Below are 25601 nucleotides of genomic sequence, written 5' to 3'. Positions count from 1 at the left end.
CTCTATCTGTGTCTATTTAAATTTTAAGCTCATCTTTCCTAAAAATACCTGGCATTACACAGGATAGAGTGACACTAGGTTCTGCATGTCTTATCAGCAATGAATTTATTTTAAAACACACATTTTTTTTGAAAATTAAGTCCTTGCCTGATCTATGTCCTTGTGATAGCCCGCACACAAGTGTTGCTCAGGTATGTTCTGTTGCAGATGAGCTGGGTAATCAGATTACAGTCAGATTACTGCAGTAGACTGGTCTCTGGGACGTGATTTTGTATGGTTTTTCCATGTGCAATTTAATAGCTGTAGAATCTCAGGATTCTTCTGGTGCAGTAGGAGAAAGTGAAAATACAATATTTATCCCCATTTTGACAGATCAGATATCTTACTTTTGTGATCACTCAAAGATTTATTATAGTCCTGGCTAACAGCCACTAGCCTAACTACTAATAATTGATGTAGCATTTATAGGAATAGTTGATGGAAAGGTGAACTTTTTCAGGGAAAACAATACCAGGTTGATATCAAGTTGGCTAGACTTTAATTCTCTTTCTGATACAGCGTACTAGGAAGTACATTCTAAATATAAATTCCAGCTAAACTGTACATTGCAGCTAATCCAATTATTAGGCAGTAGAGCAAATGAATAAATCAAAAAGGTATCTCAGCCTCTTGCTGGAGCCTGTATGCATAGATCTGGCTTGTGGTCATGTATACTTCCAAGTGAGATGTTGGATTTGGGTTTTTAGAAGTCAAGAAACAGCTGTTTTCTCATTGTTTGTTTCTAAACAGGTTGCTTGTACTTTTGTATGAGCTTGAGTGCCTTTAACAGAGTTCTGTACATATGCCCCAAATGGCAGCTTCTCATTTGGAAAGCTCTTTTAAGGCACTAAGGGCTGTAGATATTGCATGTAGTGTTATTTTAGCAGCTTGCTTAGGCAGTTCTAACTTAAACCTTAGTGAAAAATTCTTAAGACTAAGAATACAGTATCTCTTTTGTGAGGGATATTCTTTTGCTTCCCCCTGCATTTGGGACAACAAAACCAACCCAAAACAATGTGGTGTTTTGTTTTGTTTTGCTTTAAGCTTTTTCAATTGATAGTGCAGATTAGCTGAGGAATCTACCAGTGGAGCTGAGGAATTTCAAGCGTGGCTGCAGTTCTTTCCATGCTAAATTCTTGGTAATGCTAATGATCAGTATATATTTCTCTTCATAATCCCTCTATCAGTTTGTGCATTTGGGTTTTACTGTCTTTTTTGATTCTGTAAGTACCTTAAGGCAATGAAGATGAGTGTGAGGGAAGCTTGATGACAGTGTTAACTGCAGCTATTTACACATGTTGTGTTAAATTTTGCTTTGCTACAATTTGGTGAAACATGACTTAAACAGCTTGAATTTATCAGAGTATATACAAATTTAGATGTGGGACTGCCTAGATTGAGTGAATAAATTAGATGGACAAAGTTGTTCTAGTATATTACCAAAAAACTGATTACACTGTAGATGTTTGTCCAGTGCAAAAGGTGGACTCTGCTTTTTCCCAGTGTAATTCATGAAATTATTTCATGGTTTTTCTTTCATTAATGTGGTTTGGTTACTGTGGAGGTACTTCCAGTGGGCAATGCCTGTAAAGTGTTGGTAACTTTCTGTTGGCTGAGAATGATTTCAATTGCCAAAAAAATAATTGAGTGGGGCCACATTTTGACAGTTGAGCACACACATTTGTTGAGGTTTTTCTGTGTTTATAGAAACCTGAAAAAAGGAAAAGATCCAAAGTTCTGCTTTGTGAAATGTATCACCCTGGTGGTTGTTAGAGGGGCAGAGGGACTGCCCTCAGGAGATCCGGTAACACAGCAGTTGCAACCTGGAATGGGTCTGAGGTGAGGTTCTGGCAGCACCATCTCTCTGATTCCAGCTGATACGAACTTTCTGATCGTATTCCTTTTGGTTCTTAGCAAGAACTGACAAGGTGACTCAACTGAAAATGTGACTTACAGCACAGTTCAATTTGTGTAGGAATTGGTCTGCACATTAAAAGGACCATCAAACTTCTTGTGCACATATTGTTACATAGTTAAGTGTTTGCATCCCTGCTTCTCTGGTGGATATAGTCAGGTTAGATTTGTTAGAAAGGGACCAAGACTGCCTAAAAATAGTTGCTGAATTTTTCATTGGGCTGTAAAATAATTTAGTTCTAAAAGTAAGTCACTTAACAATTAGGACATGGCTGAGTCCACATGAACTTCATTCACATCAGGTAGCTGCTACTTCAGAGAGAGGTCTTGCTTTCATGATGGGTGTTTGCCTCCAGGGCTGCTGGCACGCGGGATGATGTGTGCAGCTCAGCTGGAGAACACACGTTACCTTGGTGACTTCTATATGCATAATTATTACAAACTTCTCATAAGCATGTCCAAATAGCTTTTTTTATTTCAGACTTGAATTTTTGTGTGAGGTGGATCATGTCATTCAACCCAACAGATGTGTCTACAAGAAATTGATTGGAAACAGCATCATCTGATCATTTCTGTGCACTGTGCTTTGCCTCCTTTGGGTCTAAGTGGACAGACTGGGCTTCATGCATATTAATATAAATGGGAAAAATGCCCTCTGGGAACATGCCTGTTACTCTCCAGCTGCTGATTCAATCCATGACACCAGACTCCAGCTAGTCAAAATTACTGAGTTTTCTGTTCCCTAATAATCACAGAGCTGTCAGTAGTTCCTATAATTAAAGCTGAGGGATATAATGGAGAAATAAATGCCCATACAACAGTGTTTTAAGATTCTAATAAATACTGTTCATTGGATGGTAGATTAATACATACAAGGCAAGGTGGTATGTGTAAGGAGAAAGTATTTTCAGCAGGATAGTGATGGATTTTGAACTTAACTAGAACTTGTGAAATAATATTGGAGTGAGGGTTAAGTTGTCTAATTCTTGATTACAGTACTTCAATAAGCAAATAATACAGAAAATGACATTTCTGAAATGAGATGCTGTACCTTTATTTATATGTACACAATTTTCAAGTTAGAGCAAAAAGTATAAATATGTATAATTTATGTAGAGAAAACACATATAGGAAAAAATAAAAAAGAAAGACTTTACCATGTGATGAATAATCAGTAAAGACTAAAATGTATGTCCTTTCTCTCTTTGGTCTTCAGCGCCTTGCTAAAGAAGCTGAGAAGTACCAAGCATCACATCAGTGGAGGGATGAGTTTGGGGTAAGTTTCAGTTTTTATCCTTTTAACCTTCATAGATTTTTCCTCTTTAAAATGTTAACACTATTCTTGCAAATATCGTGTTTATATTTCCACTACAGATGAGTCATTGATTATGAATGGGCATTGTATTTAATTCTGTAAACAGAGTCTCAGTCAGAATGTCTAGAGAATAAAGTGAACTTTTCCCTTCAGAAGCTCATAGGGAGCTTCACAGACCAGGGATGTAGCTCTGAGTTGTGTGAAAGACATCTGTTTGTTTGAGAGAAGAAATCTGAGTGATGGTTACTATCTAAGCACTGAAACAGAATCATAGAAAAGATTTTTAAAAGTTGTCTTTGGCTTATATGGAGGGAGGAAAAAGGCAGGACAAAGTTGAATACAGGATGAGGTTATCTACATGACTTGGGAGTCATAGATTATTTTTTAGAATCCCTTTTCGTACTTTAATCACTGCATTTTATCTCTTCAATGTTCTCATACTACTGAAAGAGGCCCTAACCTGGTCAAATATTAAATTAACGTCTTTAGTAATTTCAGACTTTTCTGAAAAACAGGTGACACGATTGTAAAGGGTATAACATTGATTTTTTTATTACAAATCAAGCTAAATTAATACTGTACTGCATGATTATGAGCCTCTTAATTTTGGTTGTGGTTCCCTGCTACGTATCAGATTTATTTATGATGCCTTTATTACCTGTTCCTTCAGAAAAAAAAAAAAAAAGCAGATGGTGCTTTTATGTGGTGTTGCTTCAAACCTAAAATGTGTTTGCAGATCCACTAGAATCATAGTGGCACACAGTTAAATACACAATGGGTCATTTGGGGTCAGCTGTGCACCCCCAGCCTCCTCACTGATGGGACAGTGTGAGATGCAGAAAAGGCCTTGGCGGTGCAAAGGAATTGCTCAGCAATAACAAAAGCTTGCCCAAATTATCAACACTGTTTCCAGCACAAATGCAAAATATAGCCCACTATGAACGAAATTAATTCTACCCTAAACAAAGGCAGCACAAATGTCCATTCTAATCCAGTGTTACTCAGGCACTTGGAGATCTGAAAACAGATCAAAAAAACCCTCTAAGGTCACTCCATATAAGTCAGGTAGGAGTGACTGGCTTTAGGAGTTAAGAGAGGATCTGGACACAGCTTGAATGATTTTAAGTGTGTTCTCTGCACAGGCACAGCTTCTAATACATGGTAAAACACAGAACGCGTATTCTATAGAGATTCTATAATGAGAATGTTACAGTGACCTTTTCTGCTAATCTCTCTCTCTTGTGAATAGAAAACACAACCCGCAGGTTCGATGCACTCAGTGCAGAACTGCGTGAATACAGTCAGAATTTCTTTCTACTCATTTTACTTCTGTGTACATTCTGGCATCACATCAGCAACACTGGCTCAGATATTGGTTTTCTTTTCACCCTTTACTTGCAGTAGAAGTCAGTCAAGCCAGAGTGACTTCAGATTTTATCATCATTCATTGCCAAGGAGAGATCTCAAAATTATTTTGAAATGTGATTTTATATTAATTTGTGGCTCAGGAAAAGACTATGGTCAGTATTGAAAAAAACCAAATGTGGTTGGATTTATAATAAAGTAACTTAAAACTGAGCTTGTGTTTTACTGTTTTGAATTCAGATGAGAACAGTGTGCACCGTATAATAACTTTGACATTAGGTTATGCAATTAAATTTCAAATAAATGTATAAAGCCTCTTATAATTTAATTTGTTCCATTTTTGCCAGAAGTAATCTTTCTTCTCTTCTGGCCTACTTTTTAGAAAATGCCTGCTCAAATTAGTTTGCACACAGATGTTTCTGATAAACTTAATTTTCACTGGAAGACTCATTCTCCTAATGGCTGTAACGGAAAACAGAAGATAGACTGTAAAACGTTGTGCAGTTAAGGGTTCTTAAAGTACTTCTGATAGCATTATGAATGGTCTACATCATGCTGTATGAGGTTCATTTCTCATCCAGGATTTGGTTTTGGGTGATGAAAGCCCTTCCAGCAGCATTGCACATGAGTCACTGTAGAAAGAAACTCAAAGGGGCAAGCTATTTCTGCTTCTAATGAGCTTGTGATCAGCAATGTCCTTGACAATCAGATTGCAGCCAAATAATAGCCTATTAGGTTTTAAGGAGAAAATATCACAAACAGTCCTTCTGGTGAAATATATGGGCTGACTTGAGTGGAACATATGCAAAAAAGGAAGTGCAAACAAGGCTGACCATAAGACCTGTCTGTACAGAGCTACAAGGGATGTGTCAATCAAAACTTTGCCAGAGTGCCTGTTCTAACACCTTATTCTAATTGTGCTTATTGCACAGTTCACAGCAAAAGAACCATATAAGCATTAAGGATTTTATTTTCAGGTTAATGTCACAGTATAATAAAAATTCAGCATCCTCAGATACAGTCTTTTGAAATTAGCTAGTAGTAGGAAAAAAACCTTTGAAGATCCAGATTTGATCCCACAGCCTCTTTTTTTTTTCTAGTCCAACACTTCATTCCCCAGTATGTACATAGATGCCATCAGCAAGGCCACCAAGTTTGCCAGGAACAGTTCACCCTCAGAGAAGCCATGGCTGTCACCAGTCACCTTCCTGTCCTCCTTGTGCCTTAGCATAGTTTGCAGAACGATCTGCTGCGTGACTTTGGCAGGATCAATAGGCAAAGGAATCTTTACTAAAATTTTATTTTGGTTTTCTCTGAAATACTCTGTCCATGTTTACCAAAACCAAAAATAGCCGTGAATGTAGAAATCTCAGACTAGTTTTAACCTGGGAAGCTGTAACCCAGCAAATTACTGAACAGTGAATATCTGGTGTCAGCTGCAGTATTTTCATATTCCTTTCCTTCTATCACCTTGCATAGCTTTCTAAATATATTTTCACTGGGCCTATATATATGATTGTAGTTAATAAATGAACTCTTAAGAACAAAAATGAAAATCTAAAATGAGTTAAGAATGTGGATCTTACATATTTACCATTGGTTTTTAGCTAAGTGACAGAAATAAAGTTCATAATGGCAATTGGTATTTTGCACTGATAATTAAACATGAAAATAATTTTGGCAATTACTAATTAATTTACTAAAGGCACAAAATTGTTCAAACTAATAATAATTAAGAATAATAATTAAAATTACAATATGTCTTCCAAGTAAAAAGGAAAAATAAGTAATACTAGATTGTAATGTGTTGTTTCCTGATTAAGCACAAAGTTGGTTAAATATCTGTTGATTAAAGTAGTCATTTTACATCTATGACCCAAAAATAATACTTACCTGTTAAAAAAACTGTTAGATCTTTAGAGAATATTTGTGAAGTTTATGAAGGCAAATCAAGAATGCTTAACTTCAGGCAAATAAAGAAATGCCGTTCTCTATTTCATATTCCACTAGTATCGCCCAATTCCCCAGCTGCATGTACAGCTGGAGGAATTAAGCCTACTTGAATGCTTTTAGATTAAAGTAGTTACAACTCAGAGGTACAAACCAATATGTCTAAATGAATCAGTCTTGTCATTCTGAAATTTCATGTACACTACAGAGTGAAAGAGGGGATGGGTTTGACACTTGTTATGGTCCAATTATTTTTCTGTCATAAGGATGCATGAAAAAAATGTACATGAACTGGAAGGAGGAAGGGAGAATTCTTTATTAAGTAATTGCTGTTATTCCCCAAATGGGTCTTCTACAATTACATTTGATACCACATTTGATTGCCTTGCAATGGTTGGTTAACTAAAGCAATTTTGTTTCCAGTTGAGCTGCAATGTTAATTGCACTTACACATGTATAAACATAAGGGATATCTCATTGTTATTTTAATGAGGGGAGTCTGTATGGATGGCCTTTTAATATCCACTTATTTATATGAAGACTGAAACTCAGACTTTTAAGAATTAATTATCACATAAAAATGCCACACAAAAATTCTTTCAGTATGGCTTACTTTTAACCAATAGTGTCATTTTATATTCTTCTGTATAAATGATGATTTTCTCTGTCCTGTTATTTCTGAGACAGCATTTGCTCTGATGATAATATTTAGGCTGGTGTTTGTGTATCAGCTGGGCTTAAAAGTAATGACAGAGGGTCATGGGAACATTACTTTGGAGTTACGGGTTTTTTTCCTGGTAGAAATGTTGGCTGCATGAAACTGTAGTAAAAAGTTGCTCAGCAATGAAATGGAAGATGAAAAGGATAACAGATAAAACAAGTCTTCTGTCAGAAGAGTTGATCCAAGCAGTGACCTGCAAGAGCAGAGCAGTACTAGGTGTCTCTGTTGTATCTTGAAGATTGAGGATTTTCAGGACTGTCTATTGTGGATGCTACAATACTAATAAAATACTAATAAAATGTTGCCTCTTAAAAGCCTGTACTGCAAAAGAAACAAACAAAGCACCAAACTTTCAGCTTTCAGACTATTTCATTATAAAGAGGCAGTTTGCTAAAACATGATTTGTCTTCTGAAAGAGGGAAAAACTGTGAAGGAAACAAATCGGAATCCTTTTTTTTCTCAGCTCATAAGAGAGAGGATACAGGTCTCCCGTGGCATGTACCTCTGATACTCTTCTTGTGTGCAAAGCTCATCTTCTGAGAAATGAAACTGTTTAGATTTGGCACCAGATCCTTGGGTACAGGGAACTGGTCCTCACAGGCAGAAAGTAAGTGTGGAATCCTTTCCTAGCAAGTCATAGATACTTCATAGTTTTGTGGAAGTTTTAATAACATTTAACACAGACAAAGTGTCAAAACTGTCTGTGTCTACAGACAAGCTCTGATTCAAAACTCAGCGTAATAAATCTTGCATGGATTTTGATTAATTTTGGATTATGCCTCGCACTTCTAAAGTCTTTGTGACTTAAAAAATCCCAAAAATGGTTGATTTAAATTGACAGATTTAAATAGACAGATGGTCAGGGTTTTAGGGTGGATAATATTTTATTCTCTGAAGGGCTGTGTGCCACCTTCTTATCTGTGACCTATAGCTTTCATTTGTATATAAATTCAATTGCATGTCCCTTATCTATCTGAAAGGTATGAGATACCATTTTTTATGTCAGTGATTGTTTGGACTTGACATCTTTCCACTCCAGGAATGGAGCTCTGTGGGTACACTGTGAGGAGCAGCAAGATGAGGTGTAGAGGAGATAAGAATAAATAATATTTACTGAAATCCCCTATGTGGGCCATTGACTTAAGAGTTGGACTTGATGATCCTTGTGGGTCCCTCTCAACTCAGAAAAGTCTGTGATTCTGTGATTAAAATTGGGTGGGTTTAAGGGTTGTTCTGATGTTTATTTGATGTTTATCCTTTTTGTATCATGAGTTTTAACTTCAAGTATTGCAGGAACAAGGATTTCTGCACGATTTTCAATTTCATTTATCAGAGTGACAGGAGATGCTGTGGTTACAGCCTTCGAAGCACAATCACCTCACCTTCCCAGGATCTCCATCATTAGTAAGAAGAGTTTCATCTTAATGTAGAAATCTACTGTGAACCTGCCCATGCTGAACCGTGTTTGGATATGAGGCATAAGCCAACCAGATTAGTGCAGAATTTGTCTGGCTTTCCCTCCAGGGAACAAAATCCCGCTGTTCACTTGTCTGTCTCTGGCATCCTGCCCCTAATTTTTGGGTTATTTCACAAGGTCTCAGTGTGACTCGTAGTTTACAAATATCTAGGAGGCACTAGTTAGATAAAAGGAAAACGTCTTAAAGGCAATTAAAAAAAAGAAAAAAATCCAGGCCATAGAAAACTTTTTATGAATACTGCTACTTGCTACCTTGCCTGGAGTTTTATAACTTCTTAGGCTCTCTCAGGTGAGTCTTTCAGTCTAGAAATATTGGTTTCCTCTAAAATAAGGATTGCCATAGGATGTCTCGTCCATGCTTTTTTCCCATAATATATCTAATATGATCCTGAGTAAGAATTACACTAATATGTGTGTTAGTGTGATTAATCATTTGAATGCATTTGTAATCATATTTGTAATCCTGGATTTATTTTTTTAGCTTTATTATCATAATTAAGACTATATATAAGCAGGGATTTTAGATGTGTAGCTATAGAGGATTTAGCTTTTCTGGAATATCTTTTGGTCTTTAAATATTGGTGGTTGACAATCTCTTAAAATCCATACCCTGAGTATAGGAGTGTAACTTTATAATCTAAATCATTGCAAGGATCTCATCTGTGCAGGGAAGTGCTTCACTGGTTGGAAACTTGTCAAAAATGCTTTTAGAATAAAGTGAAGAAACACCTTCAATCATTGTTGAGGCTTTCAAGCATTCTATTTTATCTGAAAAATCAAATATGTTAGACATCTAATACACTTTTTACTTATTGACCAGACAACTCATTTAAAAACTGTGCAGCTTCTGAAAATGAGGTGGAGAGAAGGACCTGGGTAAGAAGAAAAGAAAGAAAGGTGTGATTTCTCATTATTAAGCCACCATACATATGCATTATCACCTTCATTTTGAATAAGGCTTTAATGTGCTTTCAGAAAAAGCATCTTATTAAAAGCAAGATATACTATTGTGCTCAGTTTATTAACACCCTGTAGGTCCTTCAGTTTGCAATAGAGGAGTACAATATGCTAAGAAAGGCTTTTTGCAGGCTGCTATTGTGCAGATTTTCTAAGAGTTCATTGAATTTGTGGCACAGATGAAGCTAACTAGTTCTCGCATTTTAACTTTCACCCTTAAGTTCAGTTGCTCATGTAAATCTGGGATAATTATTACATAGCACTGCTTTACTACCTTTGGTGAATCAGTAAAATCAATTAGAAATGGACTTCAGGGATGCTGTTTATTTTTTCTGTAAACTTCTCTGAGAAATAATTTCATTTCAAACCTAACAGTGTCTCTCTCCATGATTCATCCTTGCCAGTACAACTAGGATCTAACTAGTTTCCTCTTTTCTCCGTTGCCCATCACATATTATCCTGACCCATCTTTGTCACAACTCATTACCTTTAGAAAGAGAAAAAGAAGCTAACATGGAAGTTGGAAATTTTCCATATTTAAACATTTGTAGGCCTCTACACTACCTAGAACAGGGGCTTGTGTAGCAGTTGAGAACAGAAAATGTTTCATGTCTGCCTTGTTATGCGTTGAAACAGTAGAAATTTTAATTGGAATTTCATTCTGCATAGACTTTCAAAAGCTCTGGAAGTACGAGACAGTCTGTCTTGGGTTGAGCTGGCAAAATGCCAGCTGTCCAAGACAGAGTGGAAGTGTTCATCCCCCCCCAACCAGCCAAGGGAAAAAGAAGAGGGAGAGAGGGGAAAAGACCACTTCAAACCAGGTTTATGCTGAAATTAACTACATGTATTTATACAGAAAAGAGAAAATTAAGAGAAAACTACAATATTATTATTGTTAAGAGCTGCATTTTGCTTAAGGGATTTGGGAATTCATATCCTTCAATCCTCTGAGTATAGTGTCATTCTCATTAGAATTTTTACAGAAGGTGAAATTTTGGCTTTTTTATGTCCAGAACATGATGATGTGTGATTGAAGTTGTGTCAGATATTTCTGTAGACTTGGCCACAAAGTCAGAGATATGAATAACAGAATAGAGAAACTCTTCAAAGTTAGCAATGTCCTAATATTCTTCTACATTATGCAAAGAAATACTTTAAAATTCTGCCTGGTTTCACCCAAAATGTAGCTGTTAAGCATTTATTTTCTTTGTTTGGGGTTTTTTGTTTGGTTTTGGTTTGTTTTTGTTTGTTTGGGGTTTTGTTTTTTTTTTGTTTTGTTTTTGTTCTCCAGTTAATTTTTGCTATCACCTCTGACCAAATCAGAACTCTGTAAATAAACACACAAACAACTCTTAAGTTTCACTGAAGGGACATTAGGATTTGGCAAGTCTTGAGAGCTCTATGCGAACTCTATGACTGTGATTTATGTGTTTATAGAAAATACTATCATTCTGTTTTCATTTTGCCATTTGGTAGTCCCAGATTTTACTGCACTTAAATACTGTGTATTGGAACTTTCTTGAAAGTACAAACAATAAATATAAAAATGACTGTGCTTATCCAGACCATATCCTTCCTTTTAAAAATGGATGAATAATCCCTGATGAATTATGAATTCAGGCAGGATCCTCTTAGTCCTTTGGGCATTACCACTTCTCAGGAGTGTAGATTCAGTTTTGCATTTCTTAAGAGTTGCACATGGGAACAGTAAAACTAAGGCAGTTGGCTCTATTGTGCTATGCCTGTGATTTTTTTCCATATAAAAAGTTAAAGAAGACTTTCAGCAAAAGTTTTCTACCAGACTGAATGTTCTCCACATAGGCAAGTTTGATTTCATCTGATTTGCTGTGGGTATCGCAGTTTAAATGACCTCTAGAGTTAAATACTCTAAAATACTAATTGAAGAAGTCTTGCTCTAAGAATTTCCCACCTTTCAGACAGAACTCTTCAGTTTTATATTACTAATATATGCAGTTATTTGGGCTAAAGCTGTACTGCTGCAGCAAAGGGTGCTTTTTGCTGGTTTTGCTTTTGGTGAGAGATGCCAGCAGAAAAAAGCAAAAGCTGGATTAGGACTAATGTTTTTCAAAAATATTAGCTATATATTTGTTAATCCCAAGTGATGGTTGTTGCCATTTCTTCTGCTGATAGCTGACTTGGAATATTTTCCTTATTATAGGGGATCACATCACATGGGACATTTAATTCCAAATACTTGCAGTCTCTTTTTAGGTCATTCTCTTCCCCCCTCCTTCACCTTCCTCCTTGCCCCTCCCACGATGCAGTTTTGCTTCAAAGCTTTCCTTCAACTGGATACCATTCCCAAAGTTTGGTATTGGAAAAAACATAGTAAGCCCAGGCACTGCATATGTATGACACTACAAAGCAACACTCTTAAGTACTGTCTACTTTGGGTAAGACATTTATGAAACATCTGTCAAGATTTGCTGATATTCACCTTGCTGCATAAGGCTTTCAACTGATTTAAGTCATGTTCTGAGATTCTGAATTCAAGGTGGAGACCTGCTCTTTAAATGTATGAATGGTAAAAAGGAAAACATGGATAAAGAAGGAGATGAGGATCACAGAGCATTTTTGAGTGGAGCTTGAGACTTGCCTGAAGCTTATTCAGCACATCTGAACTCCTGAAAAGAGTAGTGTAGGGAGCAAAAGGCAGACCTGACTATGAAGAAAGGCTGTAGTAGGTGAAGTGACTCTGTGGCAGCAGAAGCAGTCTGAAATCTATATGTTTTCCTGTGCATAACCCATTCTTGTTAGTGCATATTTCATTTCAGAAGGGAATGGAGTCTTAGTTTGGCTCCCTGAGGTATTTCTGTAAGGAGTAAACTCAAGATTGGAACTCAACTACATTTCTAAATCTTACATTTATTAATCTATAGTGTTGAGTAAAACAAACCTATGGACTGATTGTTGCATTGACTGATTTTCAGTGATCAACTACACTTGTCTTGTGACTTCTCTTTGTGGTATCTAGGAAGCTCTAAATGTGTGTGTGTGTGTGTGTGTGTGTGTGTGTGTGTGTGTGTGTGTGTGTGTGTGTATGCCTTTCTACTCAAAGTTTGTGAAAAGGAAGCAGTGCAGCTTAGAAAATAATATTTTCAAGGCATAAAATTAGGGAGTTAGCATGCTTCAGGTGAACATTAATTACAGCCGGGCATGTAGAAAGCAAGACAGGGTATCAGCTGGTATAGACCTGCCTGCACAGTTGGTTGAGAATGCCTTCTGGTGCATGCTATGCCACAGAATGTGTCTGGACATTGCTGAGTTGTCTTGGGGACAGCTGTAACAAGCACAATATGGTTTAATAGCAGACTGTGTTCAGGATTGATCTGTGTTTTATTTTGAAACACGGACATCATACTCTGTCTGGAGAATAAAGCATGCTTTATCCTAAAAAGTACTGTGGTTACACATGAGTAAACACATACATATATATGCACATATCAATTCTGTAAATTTTCCTCTGTGTATATACTTATAAATGTACTTATATATGTATCTACATGCCTATATGCACAAAAAGCTATGTGTATATTTATATCAAAAACCAGGTACACACTTCTAGGTGAGTCTCGTGTTTTGCAGGTCTACAAGCTAGTATGTTCAGATACTTTGAGAACAAAAGGAGTTAAACTATTATGTGCCTATATTTTTGAAATTTTATCATTGTCATGTTTTAAAACCCAGGAATATTTCATCTTCAGTATGAACAGCATCTTTGGGGCATACTGCAGGAAAGAAGTCCTGGGCCTTGGGCTCAGTTTGCACAATCAGGTGATGCTTGCTCTGCTGGAATCCATGGTTTGCTTATGCCTGTTACTTTGAATTCACTGTGTCCAAATAATGCACAGACTGTGCTGGTCTAATCAGGACAGAGGGGTTTAGCACAATGCTGATAAAGTATCTCAGATCATGGACCAGGTGTTTAGAGCTATTTCTGGTAAAATACCTAATGAAATAATTTCGGAGGACTTTCCCAGGCAAAGAGCTCAGATGGGATGTTTTCTGCTCATAGTTATCAGCTCATCACGTTGAGTAAACTTCCCATGTAAAACCAAAAGAAAACAGTCTTTGGCAAGGTGGATAGCAAAGTTTTCAACCTGAACTGTGTAAAAAAGAGAAGGGGGAAGGGGAGGGAGGGAAAAGAGGCCCAGGAAATTTTTTCTGTTGCCAAAGAGGTCATTGATGGGAAAGGTTGTGAATGACTGCTTTGCTGCTGTTGTTTCCTTCCTTTTCCCCCAGTTTTCACTCCTGTATCTTTTCTGGATGTTGAACATGGCATTGTCCTTGACAAGATGCTTCACCTTTTTTTGCAGCATTCCTTCTTTCCTCTTCGGCCTAAGTTTCCCATCTTCTATTGCCCTGTCTTAAATGCTTGTAGTTCTTTCCCCTTACGCTTTCTGAAATCTCAGTTCACACTTCTGTAATCCTGTGTAATGGTGCTGTTCAAAGCTGAGCTGAAATACTGTCAAGCAACGCAGCATGAATTTGGGGGAACAAAGTGATCCATTTCTTCAAATTCAAATCAGTTTAATATATACTTTGCAATTTACTTCATACTCTCTTCACTAAGATCTTCCAGTGTTAAGTTCTTTTTTCAGTAACCATCTTGGTTAGGTTTGCAGGAGCTTTTCTGACTGTCTGTCTTTTTTAACAAGTACCTGCCTTAATTTCACACTTTTTGGACAACAGATAGCTATTTCACTTGTTTCAAATTTCTCACATTGGCTCTTTCTTCACATCTTCACACATCTGTGATATATCTGGCTACGCACTCTGAATTTTAAGAAAGAGATGAATTTCAAAGAAGTGCTCATTGGTACAAGAATTTGAAAGTGAATTGTACAAGGTGTAATGACCCAAGCCTACATGTGTTACCAAGGTGGTGATATTTACTTACTTCAGTCTTTTGAGGCAGAGAATAGTTACTTTAAGTATTGTCAACATTTTTATTCTCATTCTTCTGCAAAGTTGCCTCCCATCACCTAATACTCATCTTCTGTTATCTCAGACAGTATGGTATGAGCTCCCTGAAATTAAGCAGCTTGTGGTTGTGATGGTGCAAATGCTCATCCAAGTGCCTTCTCCTGCTGTGAGATTCCAACCAGCTTAGTCAGAAGTTTTGATGTCTCTCTGTTTCTTTGCAGTTTGTGGCATTAGGATCAAATGCCTAATGAGTGAAAACCCCTGCTATGATCCATGGAAGAAAACAAAACACAAGTCACTTTTCATTTATTGTAGTTGTTAAGATCCAGGATGAGACTCATAATAGCAAGATGATATAACTCTTAAATCTCAGTGCTCTTCTGCATGACTTGCAGCATACCAGTGTAACATATCAATAATAAAGAAGAAAAGTAATTATGCTTTAATTATATCTGATACGAACCTTTTGCTTGTAGTGATTAACTGGAAAAGTGTTCATCATTTTATGTTAAATAGTGAAATGAATGACATTTTCCAGCTTCTGGCTTGCCTAATGCTACAGAGCTGCTTCCAAAATAAGGTGTGCTCATGAAGCCTTGCTTTTATTGTAGTGATTGAGTGCAAGACATGCACAAAATGGATGTCAAAGCTGAATAATTAAATTATGATTCCTTCTATTCTTTATTAATTAAGTGAGCATGGGATATTTCCTAGAGCCTGATGGCTGCTGTCTGGAGTTGCTTTTCTTCTAAGACATTAGAGATAGAGAAAAATAATTTAAATTAAAATCTTTGCAAAGATTTCTCTTCATAAGAGGCGCATTAAAATAACAAACAGTCAATATGCTGGGAATATTTTTTAGGTGGGTAAGCCAGGGTCATCTGAAAAGAAGACATGGCCTGACATGTTTTGAACTTTATTACCTTTTGGAAAGGTACTTTTCACTGTTAGGAGAAAACAGAGTTTTTTTCAGGTTGGGGGTTTTTTTCCCCTAATTTTCATGCATATTGTGTACAGTAAGTTAAAGCAATTTAGGTGTGGTTTTTTTAATCCTTTCTGTATGTTATAACTGGGAGTTTTGTGGACATGCTTTAGGTGATTGAATAAACTCAGTGAAGGATTGATCCAGGCAGGGATAGAAATCAATGCCTCTGAAAAATTTATTAGAGATCATTAACTTTACAGGTCAGTGTCAGCTATGTAAGATGTGATCCAAAATTTGGATCAGACTTTCATAATTTATAAATGCAAATTCATTTTTCTGATGTTACACAGTATTGTAATAACCTGCAAAAATATCCTAAAATCTTTTTGCACTTTAGTTTTTACATATGGATAAAAGAGGAAAGAGGTGTATAAAGCTCTCTGCTGTGATCGATAGTTTAATGTTATCTGGGTATTTTTGCTTAGAATTTAGGTGCAATGACTTTGTATGATATATTCCTTGTGATTTTTTTTTTTTGTAAAGAAAGTAATAGAGGGGAAAATTTCTGGTTTTGTGGAACTGTTTCAACCATTGGATGTATTCACAAAGCATACATATTATAATACTTTTACATTTTTTCAACTCAGATACAGATTGCTATATATTATATTCAGGAACTTAAAATATTCTAAAGGGATCAAACCGCAAGTTCAAATGAATTCACTTGTTTGGAGCCAAACATACACTGAAAGAATATCGTGTGTGTGTGTGTGTGTGTGTGTGTGTGTGTGTGTGTGTGTGTGTGTGTTGTTGTTGTTTTTTGAGGTTTTGTTTGTTTGTTTCTTTTGGTTTAGTTTTTAGTTTTCTTCTGTTTGTTTTTTTTTTTCCTAATTACCTGTCAAAATGGATGTACTCATAAGCAAAATTTGACTTCATGGTATTTATGATCACAGGATGAGTACTGAACTTCAGAAAATTGATCCAAAGATCAATCCACTCTACAGATAATTCAAAATTCCTGCAATATTCTGCACATACCTACAACTTCATTTTTTTCTGATAACATTGTTTGCTGTTTTAATGACATTAACTGCTGTGGAGTTTCAAGGAAGAAAGAACTTAATGAGTTTAAAACACAGTGTGCAGCCTTTGAGTTTAAAGGAGTTATTCTATTGTAAAAGAAAATGCTTATTTTGTGTCAATGGATTTCCACTACCTATAGTACAAACTTCATTAGATCAATTGTGAATAGATTTCTTAGACATAAGTTGGATATATTTAAATTATTTTCATGGTGGAAGTGTGGAACCAGAAGTGAAGATAACTTTGTTTACAGAATAATAGTTACCATTTTAAGTCCAGAAGCAAAACAGTCTTTTTAAGAATATGGTCTGGTTTTCATATAGTTGATTATAATTACTTAAAATAAAGAAGTTATAATCCAGTTACTTATGGCCATTAAGTGTTTAATGCATTACAAAGCCAGAGGGATTAGGGCAGTATAAATTGCCAGTCATGGCTTGTGGAGTTAATTTTTGTGTAGCACGTTCTTTTATACATTTTATCTTGCTTATTGTCTGATGGAAACACAAGGGGTAAGAGAATTCTCCGTTGAGAGTCCTCAAGTCTCCTGTCATGATTTAGCAATTTTCCTGATTTTTGTCTCTGCTCAGCACTTAGTTTTAGCAGCTCCTGATGGACTCCAAGTGTGGGCTAAGTGAATACAAATCTATATCAAAAAGTGATAAAAATATATATTTTTAAAAAGTGATAAAAGTATACTTTTGAGAGTATGCATTTATCCTCAGGTACTAGGTTTTGGAGTTTGAGATGATGCAGGTCCAGAGTGATGCCACCTGACTGCCAGACCTCAGTCTACTTCTGGGTATGGATAAGCCTTGGAATGTACCTTCTTCAGCCACTCTTATGTATCACTAAGAAGCTAAGGCTCTTGAGTTTTTACTCCATTGTAGTGTCATAGGCCTAAAATTTGATTCCTTTAAAATATTTTGTAACCACTGATTGCAGCATTGCTAAATATGTTCTTATTTGTTGGCTGTAGTGGATAGAACACAGTGGCAATGTAACAAATGCACACACGTATTTTTGGGGACAAATTCTATTAAAAGTTTGCACCTCCATAAGTATGAATTCAGAACATACATTTCCTGTGAATCTAATGTAAACTCATGTCCAAATTGTTCAACTGTACTATGGTGGCCCCAGGACTTACAATCTAGATGCTATGCAATTCGTTTAGACAAGTTTTTAATTTATTATTATTTATTTTATTTTTACATTCTTTCATCAACTAAAGAAAGTAATGCTGAATAAATTATAATAAACATACTTTGGTGCTTTAATTAAACTGATCAGATAGTGTGATATAAAGGTTAATTAGCTGCTAACAAATTAATTTAATTTTCCCACCTGGAAATCTGCTTTGTAATCGCTTGCATTTTGCCTTATAAAAGGAAGCCATTCGCAGTTGCTTATACTTTGAGGAAGTTACTGTGATGAGAAGATTAGCAGTTTCCTGAACGTTTTGGAAAAATATATTTAACAAAATTAAAATGGATATAAAATATTTTTGTCTCTCAGTGTTGTCTCTGTCTTCCTTCGTTTTGATTTGAGGAACGGGAGAAGAAATAGAGAGGATGGTTATTTGTATCTCTTAATACATGCATCCTATTCTGTTAAATGTGATAACTCCAGAAAAGTCCCCTTTTGATTTTCTTTTCTGATCCTTTGTGACATACAAGTACTTAAAGTCCCAGAGTTTTTTGTCATCCTTTGGCAGATGGTAAGAATATCGAAGGAGATTTGGCTGGATTTTTTCTACACTCTGTTTGATTGACTTTAGTGTGTTTCATCTCAATATGAAATAAAATGGTTTGGAACAGTCTCTGGAAAAAAAGTTGTCTGCAAAGTTAATGATATTTTCTATGCTGCCTCTCTATCATATTCTTCTTCCAAAAAAACCCCACATACTGGATGTTTAAAATTACAAAACTATGATTTTTAAAAGTTGGTGGAGATTAAATCCATTTTAATACTGTTTTGAAGTGGTTGCAGGACTAGACAACCAAGTAATCATCACTTAAAATAATAAGGGGATAGAAGTGCAAGAGCTCCTTCTCCTGCACCACTGGTTACTACAGATTTGATTTGCATCACGGATCCTGCCCATGGTTTGAATCATCAGCATAAAGAGATTTAAGCTGAATCTTTGTTATTGCTTTAAACATTATTTTCCTCATATAGAGCTGTTTTACTGAATATTCCTAATAAACGGTGAAAATAACTGCCTATCCCAGCCTTTCCCTAGTCTTCCCCTAAATGTGCATAGGATGGAAATAAGCAAATAATGCGTAATGTTTCTAAAAATAATTGGTGTTTTTTACTTGAGAGAAAATCAAAACAAAAGCACGCAAACAGACCACAGAGTGCTAGAAAAACAGCAGTCTTTCCAATACAAAGCCTGTATCTGCTCTCTCATTACAGTCTAGAGGGGAAATTCAGTTTTCAAAAAAGACAGATTTCTCCATGTGCTCAATTACAGGCAACTTTCCTCACTTCCATCTGCTTAAAATAAATGTTTAAAAACTATTAGATTTTAATTCCTGCTCAAGTTGGATGCCCTGATCCTTCTTCCCAAGCTATTCTAGAGTTGTGGTACTTACCCTACTAACTTAGGATTTCTATGAAAAAATGGACTAAACAGTTCTTTGTGGAAATGTTTAATTTATTCTGTAAGATGTATAGGTTTGATTAGGGTACTGTTCTGTTCTGTAGCATCTTGGTATTTTTTGTGTCACAGTTTCTGTTGCCTGTGAAAGTGAACAGTAGAGGAAGGTAAAAAGTTGCATAGCCACTGGGGACAGGTAGACTCAGGTAAGACAATTGTATGTTAACATACACAGTATTTATTAGAAATAGAAATACATTCAGTGACAATTCTGTGCCTAAGAATAACATCTTCCGTTAGAATTAGTCTTGCTAGGCTTGAAGGGCACTGCCAGCCTGAGAGCTGAGCTTGCCATTGTGTAGGTACATACAAGTTTCCATTAACCAACTGTTGTACCAACATGAAGATGATTGAGGAATATAACAAGAAAAAAGCCTTCCATTGCAGGAGTGTTGCAACAGAATACTGAAAGGCTAAAAGTGTAAAATTGTGCTTTTGGCATCTGTCCCCATATACTGTCACCCTGATGCACTTCATTGTAGCTGTAGTGTAGTACATGGTTAATTTTGCATATATTCTTACATGGTGGTGCTTGTGGTTTCACTTGTAGACCAAAATACCATCCTTGAAGATAAATTTTCAGTTTGAATAACTGAAATGGCAGTCAGTCTGTGATATAGCCCACTATTACAGAGAATAATATCACATGGGTTTGTATCTTTAAATTTACAGTCTCTTACTCATTCCTACATGCACTATTTGGTCTTTGGTATTTTGCAATAAAACAAATGTTTAATTATTTGCCACATTTAATTTGTTTGGCTGAGTGGCTGCACTAAAAATTTTAAGTGAATTAAAAATCCCCAAAGTTAAAACATTTCCTAAGAAATAGACTATCCTTACCAATAGGCAAATTACCAAAGTTCCTTTGTTACATTATCAATTATCTGCATATTCAACAAAGAATGCCATTTGATCACAGGCCACTGAGTGATGGGATGTTCTTTTGCAGAAGTTATTTATGGCCTATGTTGTGTTATTTCAGAAGAACAGACAGCTGTGTAGATTTTGATTCTTGCGTTTGTCTCATAGGTATTTCTCATCACATTTTAGGCTCTAGTACATTTAACCTCACATATTCGACTACTTTTGCCTTAATTCTTGAGTTAGTACTTGATTTTTTTTTTAATGAAGTTAGATATCATCCTGGCATCTTGAGTAATCCAATGACACTTTCTTACAATGATTCTTACCGTGAAAAATATTTGAAAATTGGGGAGTTTTGTTTGACATGGAGATTTTTTCCTATTCTTTACATTTTATATAATCAATTATAGAGATCTGAAGAAAGAAGTACTTTTTTAGTGTTTGTTATGCTTTTTTTTTGAGGTTGTGTGTGCAAGCTTAATACTCTTCGTTGCTTCTATTTTTGCTAAGTAAATGTACAGTGTAGCATAATATGGGCACTGAAGCAAAGGCAAAAAGTCCTACTTACTGTACTCTGTGAAAAATAGGGTTTTCTCCTGAGATTTGAATATAAGAAACTTCTTACTCAGCTTTACTAATTATAATTTTCACAAGACAAATTAAATCAAACATGGTTAAATTCAGCATGTAATCAGATATTGTCATGGTGAGAAAAGGCACATGAGACAAGATGCCACTGTGAAGGTCATGCCATTAAGTGAGCCAAGCAATGGATGGGTTGTGGCAGCAGAATCACAGACTCACAGAATGTGCTGAGTTGGAAGTGACCCACAAGGATCATCCAGTCCAACTCCTGACCCTACACAGGACCATCCCCAAGAGTCACACCATGTGTCCGAGAGTGTCAACCAAGCACTTCTTGAACTCTGTCAGACTTAGTGATGTGACCACTTCCTTGGGAGCCTGTTCAGTGCCCAACAACCCTCTGGGTGAAAAATCTGCTGAAATCCAGCCTAAACCTCTCCTGACATAACTTCAGGCCATTTTCTCTGGTCCTGTCACTGGTCACCACAGAGAAAAGATCAATGCCTGCCCCTTCTCTTCTCATCACAAGGAAGTTGTAACTGCAATGAGGTCTCCCCTCAGCCTCCTCTTCTTCAGGCTGGACAGACAAGGTGATCTCAGTTTCTCCTCATACAGCTTCACCTCCAGACTCTTCACCATCCTTGTCGCCTTCCTTTGGACACTCTCGAATAGCTTAATGTCTTTCTTATATTGAGGAACTCAAAACTGCCCACAGTGTCCAAGGTGAGGCTGCCCCAGTGCAGAGCAGAGCGGGACAATCCCCTCCCTCACCCAGCTAGTGATGCTTTGCCTGGTGCCCCCAGGACAGGGTTGGCCCTCCTGGCTGCCAGGGCACTGCTGACTCATATTCAACTTGCCATTGACCAGAACCCCCATGTCCCTTTACTGGCACTGCTTTCCAGCATCTCATTCCCCAGTGGAATCTCAGTGGAATCTTGAGAAAAGCCCTTTACACAAGTCTGATGAAAAAGGCTTATCATAAATTATAGTGCACACCTGGAAGGTTTTAATTAGTGTATGAAATGTGATATTCTGACAAAGCAGTTATTTGATTGAATTACATTTTGGGGAAAATACCTAACCCAAGTGACTCATTTGCCCATATTATGGGTAATCTGAAGGCATATTTCTTTATGGGAATGTTATTAAACTGTTTGATATTTTCAGTGTTTTTATTAAAAATATTTTTAAATATAATTTTTAAGTCCAGTTTCAATATCATGTTTTAAATGCACTAACCCATTTCTTACAGCCCATGTTCCAAAACTAGTTGCATGCATATACTATAATAATAATGAAACTGGTTTACTATATTGTCGGACATTTTGTTCACTTTAAGACAAGTGATAAATCAGTATTTCTGAACATGGAAATGGAATGAAAAAGAATTTATTGGCTACTAATCACCCTATGTTACCTGTGTCATTTCACTTATATAAAATTACAAAGCTACAACAAAAGATTGTAGTAGTTGAAACTCTTTCCTTTTTTTTTTTCCTCCTATTTGTAGACTTTTATTCCCTAAAGTTATCCTCTTTAGAAAGAGATGTAATTTTTAAGTGGTAGGCCATATTTAGCTTTCTTTTCTGAAGAGTCTAATTGTGTCTTAAACTGCATGTCAGATTATACAAGAGATTAAACGAAAACTCTCTGGCTTATTTTTCAGAGGATTTATTAGGATGGATTTAAATCTTAATTACCCCAAAAGTATTAAAGTGGACCTTTTTAAATGCACTTCTCTATCCTAGGGGACACCAGAGAATGTTTTTTAAAATTAAAGGAGGTGTTTTACCAACACTGCATGAAATGGATTTTTAGCATTTGTAGGCATTTACACTAATTTCATTTGATCTGCTTGTGAAAAGTAAAACAGACCAGTATTATTATTATTTTTATTGACACGTGCTCAGCAAAAATGCTCTCATTTCTTTCACTAGTGTGAGTGCCTTTTCCAAATGTATGGAATTATGATTTTAAGATGTTCTTAAAATTTGTACCTGTAATTCTAAGAACTTATTTCTAAACTAAAGCACCAAAGTCAGACATATATGTTCAATATGGTTTGTTTTCTTTTGAATTTTGATTTCTAACTCTACCTCATTACCTGCAAACCAAAAGAATCCTCACTACTTGCAGATTAGCTGCAATATAGAGGAGCTTTTATGCATTTTGCCTCATTTTGGGGGTTCTAGCACCTTTTTGGATAAAATACTTATAAGTCATGGAAAGTATCTTGTTTTAAAAGAAAATCCAAATAAATATATATATATTGGACCTTAATTTCAAATTTTAAAACATGCACATAATTATGCAGTTTATATATATATATATACACACACATATTTGCAATATAATCTACTACATTAATTTTAATTTGCCTCCAGTGCTTCACTGAAGTAAATCTTTGAATTATGGAGATCTTTAACAAACACTCTTCTGTTTTCTTTTTTGAGGGAGTTCATTATCTTCTAGTATCTCTGAAATGAATGCAAGTGTAACTATTTTGCTTTCATGCTTTACCTACAATTGTTTTCAAACTGCTGCTTTAAGGGAAAAGAGGATAATTGTGTTGTCTGTCTAAATTAATACATTGCATACATTGTGTTAATTTCTTTATATATGAAAAGCTTCAGAAAACCATTTTCTTCCCTTTCTAAAAAAATATAATTTTTTTAGTTTATGGCAGTTCCTTATAAGGTTTCATAAAGTTCTAGTATTCATTTTAGGCCTTCAATCTCCACATTTTGGTCTCCATTCACGTAATCCAGAGTTTAGTTTTATGCCTTTTTTTTGGTTGTTAAATTAATAGACTATGTCTCTAAACTTGATCAGTAGGTAATCCAATCCCGACTTTAAGTTAGTGTTGGTGTGGGTTAAAATTTCATCTGTAGATATCCTGGAAAAATATCTTTTCCTGTCCTTCTATTCGAAGGATCTGCGTGTTTCTTCAAATCTGTAGATGCAGAGGCTATAGAGATCAGAAACTTTGGATTTTATATGGTGAAATTTAAGAACTTATTAGTAGTAGCCAATATGTGGTGTTTTCCATTGGAATTGTTTTATACCCAAACTGGAAAACAAAGAACTATTGAAATGAAAAACAATATAAAGACAGTGGAACAATCTCACTTGAGCAGGTAGTACTATCAATGGAAGTGTGGAAGAAGATAATAAGGATAGAAAAAAAAATAGTAGTAAGAGTCACAAATAAAGAATTTATGACCTGGTCCTCAATGTAATTTTTATATGCCTTGCCTAATAAACTTGCCAGATACTAAAACTGTTTGCTTTGAAAGGGGAATTAAGAGACAGTGAAATTACCCCTCATCTTTCCAATTGCATAGATTTTATAAACTCTTATACTGGTACTACAATTAACTTTCTAATTTATGCATATGGTCTCAAAAAGTCACTCTTTCATAAATTAAGCTTTAGGACTGTCTTACTAAATCCCTTCATTCATGAATAGAAGCAATAGTGAATATTTAGCTCCTCTCTGATAGCATTACTGGATAAAGAACAAAAGTAAATATCTACCATATTTACATTGTACCTTAGGCTTGCTGACCAAGTGAGCAGTATCACCCTGTGGTGGAGGTGTACAACAGTGGGAAGATTCAAATGCTTTGTGTCAAGAAGTTAATAAATAACTAAACTACTCACTTGAGTACCAGCAACAAAGCAATTTGTTCTTGTCAACTAGAAGTGGCTAAATTATGAAAAATTGTCCTCTGAAGATCTGACTGATCCATGAATCTAATTTGTGAACTGTACAGCAGTCTGTGTGTTGTAGCACTGAGTGTCTCATATGTTCTATATTAAGAGTAGTGACATATGTCCAGTGTCAGTGTTAGTTTATGCATTATATAGGTAATATCTCCAGACAGGGCAATGCACTACAAGATATGAATAGCCTAGCAAAATACCTAATTCATTTAGTATGGGGAGATGTTTATTTTAATTAACTTGTAAGCATATCATGTTTCTGAAACATAATTCTTTAATAGAGGATTTTAAAAATACTGTACAGTCCAGTAGAAGTACATAGTAAAGCTATGCCAGCTTCTAACAGTTTAAACAAATAAATAAAAATATAAAAGACCTGGGTGGGGGTGGGGGGAAGGGAAGGGGGAATATAATATTTAGAATAAAGAATTATTTTGTTTAAGTAGATAAAGAGAATAGTATCTGCTGATGACAGTGTTAAAAATCCTATGCAATAATACGTCTATGCCTGGGTATAGTGCTAGGGTAAACATGAGTAATGACGAGGGCTGGGGAAATAAACTGCTACCTAGATGAGAATCAGTACAAGTGAGGGCATAATAGAATTGTGTTTTATGAAAATGTTCCTTTTAAAAATGAAAGAAGTAAACAATAACAATATATACATAGTATTCAGACAGGTCTGTCTGTATTGCTTTTCCTGCAGCTCATTTTTCCTGAAAAAACGCTTCCAGAGAAAGAGATTGCAGGGGAACTGCTCTAACACAATCTGACATAAGGAATTGTCATGAAAGAAGTGTTTCTTTCCTGTCTTCTGAAGTTGTTTGGTTTTTTTTCCTGAAGTATTGTTGTTATTTTTTTCCTTTAAACTAAACAGATTACCTTAAATGAAAGCACTTGTGTTAATTTCTGGCTAGTAGCACTCAGAGTTGGATCCTTTGCCTGCTAAAGAATGAGACGGGTTTTGTAAGAGGTCAGATAATTTACGGGACAGTTATTTTGTGCACAGCCATATAAAACTTAAAGAGGAACCAAAGAAAATAGAATTGTTTGCCTCTTCCAACT

The 25601-nt window shown here is 35.8% G+C and overlaps 1 protein-coding gene across 2 annotated transcripts in view; it reads left to right on the top strand.

Annotated features, from left to right (window-relative positions):
• Positions 1-25601, top strand: part of CACNA2D1 (calcium voltage-gated channel auxiliary subunit alpha2delta 1) — a 387377-nt gene that overhangs the window by 174934 nt on the left and 186842 nt on the right. For both annotated transcript variants that reach the window (XM_071552728.1, XM_071552727.1), the window contains exon 4: positions 3170-3229. In XM_071552728.1, the coding sequence (XP_071408829.1) occupies positions 3170-3229 (60 nt within the window). The remainder of the gene's footprint in view (positions 1-3169; positions 3230-25601) is intronic.

This window comes from Pithys albifrons, chromosome 3 (assembly GCF_047495875.1).
Source record: "Pithys albifrons albifrons isolate INPA30051 chromosome 3, PitAlb_v1, whole genome shotgun sequence".
Taxonomy (NCBI): Eukaryota; Metazoa; Chordata; class Aves; order Passeriformes; family Thamnophilidae; genus Pithys; species Pithys albifrons.
The sequence above is the reverse complement of the archived record's forward strand: the minus strand, read 5'-3'. Positions and strand labels throughout refer to the sequence as shown.